General features: G+C 43.4%; 1 protein-coding gene across 6 annotated transcripts in view; it reads left to right on the top strand.

Annotated features, from left to right (window-relative positions):
• The window catches only part of MYH10 (myosin heavy chain 10), a 153,858-nt gene that overhangs the window by 90,062 nt on the left and 56,501 nt on the right, over window positions 1–7,295 (top strand). For all 6 annotated transcript variants that reach the window (XM_023193225.2, XM_023193226.3, XM_031934325.1 and 3 more), the window contains 2 exons: window positions 3,259–3,432; window positions 3,689–3,803. In XM_023193225.2, coding sequence (XP_023048993.1) covers window positions 3,259–3,432; window positions 3,689–3,803 — 289 coding nt within the window. The remainder of the gene's footprint in view (window positions 1–3,258; window positions 3,433–3,688; window positions 3,804–7,295) is intronic.

Genomic DNA, 7,295 nt, shown 5'->3' with positions numbered 1-7,295 from the left:
TGAAGAAAATAAATTGATATCTTGTAGGCTGGGAAGTCCCAGGTCTAGGGGCTGCATTGGATGAGGGTATTCTTGCTGGTGGGGACTCTCGGCAGAGTCCTGAGGTGGCACAGGGCATCACATGGCGAGGGGGGCTCCTAAGAAATGGCCAAACTAGCTTTTTATGACAGACCTGCTCTCATGATAACTAACCCACCTCCTCAACAACCCACTGATCCATGAACGAATTAATCTGTGTGCTAGGAAAGAGCCCCCGTGACCCAGTTACCTCCTAAAGCCTTCTCTCTCAACACTGCTGCATTAGGAATCAGGTTCCCAACATGTAAACTTTTGGGGAACACATTGAAACCACAGCAGCTGGGCATTCAGAAAGTATTGGAGCTGGGAAGTCATGATGTTCCTAGTCACCAGTTATGCCCAGACACTGACAGGCAATGAGTAGAACTAGTTAACTCGTTCCTTCTTTCCTTCCTATACTCTTTGTACTGGTACTTCTAGGCTCTTCCTTAAGCCTTTAGAGTGGACCCTTTATTCCCTGCCTAAGTAGTCCTAATGTAAAGGAGAGATCGCTGAGAAAGGGGAGGGAGGGAATTCAAGATTTAATGCTGACTCACTCTGTACCTCAATTTGAGGATGATTCTACTTATTCATAGAAATATAAAATCTGATTAAAAATAAAAACATGGCCAGGCACAGTGGCTCACACCTGTAATCCCAGCACTTTGGGATGCCGAGGCAGGCAGATCACCTGAGGTCAGGAGTTCGAGACCAGCGTGGCCAACATGGTGAAACTCCATCTCTACTAAAAATACAAAAAGCAATTAGCCAGGCATGGTGGCGGGTGTCTGTAATCCCAGCTACTCGGGAGGCTGCAGCAGGAGGATCGCTTGAAGCCAGGAGGTGGAGGTTGCAGCAAGCCAAGATCGCACGACCGCACTCCAGCCTGGGGGACAAGAGCGAGACTCCGTCTCAAAAATAATAATAAATAAAAACATAACATTTTTAAAACCCCATGAGAGTTTATGATGACGGGGAATTTAACGACAGCTTGTGGAATGACATGGGATAATGATCCCATTGATGTTCCTTGCAAAATGGAGAGTGAAAACAATACTTTCTAGACGGAAAATGCCATAAAAACGTCCTCTGTGGTGGCACCTGACAGGCCCGTGCCAGGCTTACCTCATCTCACATAATCCCAACCCCTGCCTCGCAAAATTGTAGGCTCGTAGCAGGCAAACCTCTTGAGTTCAAAAGCTCTCACAAAACCTATGACCAATATTCAGAAACATAGGCTTCTCAGCTTACAGCTCTTGGAAATACCCAGTTAAGAGAAGGAATGATAATGGAGATCTTGACATTGAAGGATGAAGTGGAAAAAATAAAAAGGAGACACAATAATGATATTCATAATCACGCTGTCACCAAATCATTTAGAAAAAATGCAAATTTTATTTGAGATAGTGTGTCAGAATTTAGGAAAATTCTCATTAAAAGTGGCTAAGAATGTAAAAGTGAGGGTAAAAGGAGGATGTTTCTGTTATATTAACATTAACGTGGAACTTCATTTCTCACACTTGTGTGATTGGGGTGGATTGAGTTACCTGCCACTCTGAGCTCCTCTAAAGTGACCTAATCCCAGCTGCCTCAGATTACTGTCTTCTTTTAGCTGATCTGAAGCCCTGACAATTCTTTCAGGTGGAGGAGTCCTGGGGTAAGGATCTCCACTGCAGAAGGGTTCCCCCAGCTTCCACCCACGGGCATTCAGATCACCCATCCCTTTCTCTGACCACGTTATTACACTGTTTCATTTGTATTTAACCATAGCCTCTAGCTACTTTTAAAAACAGCATTTGTGTGTATTGCCAATTCTTTGCCAGTAAATATGAAGGCTTTGTGAGTTGAAGAGAACTGATCTTAGAGTCTTATTCAAAAAGCTGATTTCATGAGTGTGCCCTAGAACTGATACAAGTTCAGTTTTATATCACACACTTGCCATATTTGCAGTGTGGTAATAAATGATAACCCAGAAACACTAGAAAATAGACCATCACTATTTAAATATCTTATTTAGCTTTCATGTGTCATTTACCTCCAAAAAGGAAGTCACTCCAGACAATGGTGAGCTCTAGGCCTTTTGAAAAATTGAGACATAATTCACAAAGCGTGAAATCCACCCTTTTAAAACTACAATTCAGTGATGTCTGTAGTATATTCACAAAGTTGTGGAACCACTACCACTACCACTACCTAATCCTGCCACATTTTCATCACCCCCAAAAGAAACCTCTTACCCATTAGTGGTCACTCCACATTCTCTTCCCTCAACCTCCAACCACCACTAATCTACTCTCTCTCTATATAGATTCATCTAGCACTTTTTCTTTTCTTTTCTTTTCTTTGTTTTGAGACGGAGTCTTGCTCTGTTGCCCAGGCTGGAATGCAGTGGCACCATCTTAGCTCACTGCAACCTCCGCCTCCTAGGTCCAACCAATTCTCCTGCCTCACTCTCCTGAGCAGTTGGGACTACAGGTGCCTGCCACCACACCCAGCTAATTTTTGTATTTTTAGTAAAGACGGGGTTTCACCATATTGGCCAGGCTGGTCTTGAACTCCTGACCTCGTGATCCATCTGCCTTGGCCTCCCAAAGTGCTACTTTTTTTCAGTGAAGTAATCATTGAATCACATAAAATAGGTTGTCAAGTGCATGTTAAATATATAAAGCAACTGATGACTTAGTTTATCAATTTCCATATACTCTACTTAATAGTTTAAAATATTTTGCCAACTATAAAGTGATACCGTTAATTTAAAAATTACTTAAACAGAAACTTAAACTGATTAGGATATAAAATGTCTGAAGCATTCTTGCTAGTTGAGGTGTTATAATGATTTCTCCAGTCACTGAATATAAACATTCAGTTTCATCTCTCCACTCCCACTGTATTTCTGGCTTCTTTTATTTGTGACTTTTGTGGGGCCATCTGCTTGGAATTCATTTACTTGCAGTTTACATACAGTATTTATAAGTTTGAGATAAGTTACTCCTCTGTTTTTGTGCTAATACTTATTTAGCAGTTTGAGATGTCAGTGTTTGAATTATAAACTTGTTATGGCTTAGACATTCCCTTCCATCCTAGCAGTTTGTTTTCCATGGATCTTCATAAAACTAATTGTTTTAGAAGTTGAAGTGCCAAACTCAGTAGTATTAAAGTGGCATGCAAAACTTGTGAATTCTTGTTGCCTGTCATTATCAGGCGAACCCTCCTGGTGTACTGGCCCTTTTGGATGAAGAATGCTGGTTCCCTAAAGCCACAGATAAAACCTTTGTTGAAAAACTGGTTCAAGAGCAAGGTTCCCACTCCAAGTTTCAGAAACCTCGACAACTAAAAGACAAAGCTGATTTTTGCATTATACATTATGCAGGGAAGGTAAGAGCTCTTATGTTGAATAACTGGATTAAAATGGCTGTGTTTGAAATGTTGCTACATTTTTATGAAGGTGTAACAAAGGTGCTGATAAACGTTTATAAACAAATACAGTATATATAACAAACATACTGTCTTTCAGATAGCCCAGTTTGGGGACTGTTGTATAAAAGTTTTTGGTTGAGGCTTAAAGTGGTTTTGTTTTTGAGTTTGGTTTTGTGTTCTCCATTTCACCACTTTTGGCTTTGGTGCGGGATAGGTGGACTATAAGGCAGATGAGTGGCTGATGAAGAACATGGACCCCCTGAATGACAACGTGGCCACCCTTTTGCACCAGTCATCAGACAGATTTGTGGCAGAGCTTTGGAAAGATGGTAAGAAAGCGCTTATCTTTGTAATTATGCTTGGCTGGAATCTTTTAATAATTAAGGTTTCTAGATGGTTCTTTTACATATATATGGATATATATACTTCTTACTTTAAAGTCTTTCTTTCCCTAGAGCAGGGCTGCCATTATATCGGAATTTATCCGTTTTAAGAATACTTGGGTTAAGAAATGAATACAGAGACATCTGCCTTCTTGGTCAGATGTTATAGGGAGTACAGAAACATTCTAGGCCCGGAGCCACAAAGACATACCCATATGCCTCAGGCCACCGCAGTCCCAATTCAGTTATAATCCAGGAACACTGCGATACAAAACCTGAGAAGGCCTGCTCATTCCATTTTCCCTGTGTCAGGCCTCCTGAGCTACATCCTTCCTCACCACCTGCCCCGGACACCCAGTGGCTGGTGGATAAACTCAAATCGCCTGCATTTAGATCAGTTGCTTTTCTTTCCATCAGTCCTCAGAGTTCTTTTGTTATATGAACCTCAGGTGAAGAATTTTGGTGATTTTTATGGTAGACTACAAGATTTTACTAGTACCAGAAAATCACAATGTCTCTGTGTCTATATGCATTGTGGGAACCAGTATCTTATCCTAGAGCTCAGCTCTCCTGCTACATCTCATCCTGGCTCTATTCCACCTCTTTGCCTGGCTTCAGGCCATGCAGGACCTTAGCCCTGGATCTACCCCTGCCTAGACCCTGACCCTGAGGCCAGACCTATTTGGTTACCTGGCTCATGTCTGCTTTCTCTGTAGCATCTTAAGCCTTGTAATCTAGCTGTCTTCTCAGAGGTAGAGGGAAAGAAATGGAAGCAGAGAAGAAGAGGGCTAAGTGCAATTGGGGCCAAAGGAAAGAGACAGGAATTGAAGAATGGACACAGAGAAAGTGACTAGGGGAAATGCGACCCTATGAAAGATCATCTTAAGAATGACTGTGTCTGTCAGATCAAGTCAGTGTGAGGGATCTGCAGGGGTGGGATGCACACCTGCACACATGCGTCCTGGGAACAGACTGTGGGTCTGAGACAGCAAAGACGGGAGGGACCTGGGGGAAAGACGAGCTTTCCAACAAGTAAAACAGAAGGCTTTAATCTTTGTATCTTTAGGTGAAAGTCTTCAACTGACTACTGAATGCACAGTGTCACTTCCAGTGACCTACTCAGTCGAGGGATGCTGTGTGAGGACTGGGAAGAGAAGCAGGGAGCTCCAGTAGAACTTACAGTATCCTCAGTGATGAGCTCCTCTTCGCCTTGTCGATAGGCAATGTTAAGAGTGGGATATGAGAAACTGAGATGAGAACAGAAAAGACCTCTGAGCTCAGGTTGTTACAGGGTCTACAGTGCTAGAAAGACCAGCACTGGTGAGTTGGAAATGTGTGAGGAAGAAGAGGGAGAGTAATGTTGCAGTCGTAAGGATTTGCATTCCTTCAGGAATCACTTCCGCTGTGACAGCAGTGGGGACTGTGTAGGTTACAAAGTCTCCTCATGTTCAGCTTCTCCTCCGGATACCCTCGTAAGGTCTTAGAACACAGCAGAGGGAGTGAGATCAGTATGCAAAGTGGATCTGTGATAAATGCCATGGAAATGGCACAGTGAGTTTTTAGGGATGTGCAACAGAGGAAGGGACTGCCTTTTTCTGGGGCGCTAAAGGGAAAATGTCATAACGAGAGGATGCAATTTTCCTTGTCCTTAAAGAATAAAAATGATTTGTTGATTAAACAATGGAAGCTGACATCTCCTGAGCACCTGCTAAGTGCCACACAGTGTTTTCAGCACTAATTTATGAGCATTCATGGCCTGGTTATGCCTTAAACATTTGCGGGTAAGAAGGTTTACATGAACTAGCTCCAGGAGTGAGTGTCTGGGGTGGCATTTGTAGAAATGAAGTTGGCAGGAGAAGAAGTACAGAATGATCACGGTGGAGAGGTCAAAAATCATAGCTCAGGAGGAGTCTTCCATTTGGCTTTAGAGAGGGCTGGGGCAGAGAAGAGTGAGCAGGAAATGAGGCCGGGCTGGTAGGTTGAGGCTAGGCTGGAGAGTCCTCATGTCCCATCTCTAGTGGAATTTGTTCTTGAGACTATGCTGAAGAAATAGCGTCAGTAGGTTTGTGACCTTGGGTAGTGACCCATTCTGAACTCGAAGAAGTGAGACAGGCAGTGTTTGTTGGGTGGATTGGAGTGAAAGAGCCTGGAAGTGGGGAGTTGAGTATGGGACAACTGAAGATGACAGTGGGCATGGAGACGATGCCTGGGAAACGGGAACAGAGGAAACGGGGACTCTTCCCTGGTTTTTGAAAACCAGCCTTAAAAACTGGTTTTCTCTTCATTTTGAAGGAAAACAGGTATTGGGACCACTGACATTATAAGCATGGAAATGAGGTCCTTTATTACATATTTATTCTGACACTATGAACCCTTTTTAGTCCTTGTCTTATATTCCTTAACCAAAAATGGTGTTGGAAACACCCATTCAGCACTTGACCCATTCGTATAATACTACATACCTAATTATGTACTTCCCATGGCAATAATCTGTGAGCTGGATCTGGAAGCAATGAGAGACATGTCCCCTGCCTCCCAAGAGCTAGTAATCCAGTTGAGAAACCAGGATATACACAGATGCAGTAACAGAACTGAGCTAGTCTTTTTCTTGGCTCCCAGCTTCCTACTTCCTCCTTCCATTCTTCTTTAGCTTCAGGTCTCACCAGGCCCCAGATACTGGAGAGGGCTTTGGCACAATAGGTTAGAAGCTGTAGGTATGTAAGATTTGGTGGGCAAGGGTGGAGGTGGGAGGGTGGGACGTCATACAAATTACAGATCACAGATGCTACGTCTTACAGGTAGGACCCTGTCTGGAGACTCCTTACCTGCACTTTTGTGTCTTCCATTTAAGAGATACAGGAAAGTTATTCATTTGATTACAGAAATGCTTAGAGGAAACTCTAAGCCTTGCTGAGCTCCTTCAGCCCTTGGCGTGAGCCCCATTCATCTGTACTTAGTCCACAGCTCTGACCCACAGACGCCATGTTTGCACAGCCCTATTGATGGCCTTTGTCTTTCTAAAGATATGCCGTTGGGAGTGCATTTGGCCATTCTTGTCAAAATAAGCCAAAGGATATCTTATCTACCCCAGGTTTGCTTTGGCTCCGCTAGCCTCTGCTCTGGAATACTCCTACGTGTTTGCTCTCCAGATAAGGCCGCTCTTAGCAGGAGGTGCTGTCGCTCTTCAGCTTAGGTGGACAGTTAGTTTCATCTGAGTGACAGAGAATATCTCAGAGGCCACTCACTGTTGGGAGGCGCTGTTCCTCAGGGTGAGGAGTGGGCAGAGAAGCAGTATCATGTTTGTCCAATTTTGAAGACAGTTTGTTTCGTACATAAAGTAGTGGCCGGCATAGAAGTTTAAAGAAGATTCTAAGGTGGAGGATTTATCACTGCTCGCTGTGGATGTAGAGTTCTCAGGATAAGGGGAGCAATTTTTCT

The sequence above is a fragment of the Piliocolobus tephrosceles genome, chromosome 16 (genome assembly GCF_002776525.5).
Source record: "Piliocolobus tephrosceles isolate RC106 chromosome 16, ASM277652v3, whole genome shotgun sequence".
In the NCBI taxonomy this organism is placed as follows: Eukaryota; Metazoa; Chordata; class Mammalia; order Primates; family Cercopithecidae; genus Piliocolobus; species Piliocolobus tephrosceles.
The sequence above is the reverse complement of the archived record's forward strand: the minus strand, read 5'-3'. Positions and strand labels throughout refer to the sequence as shown.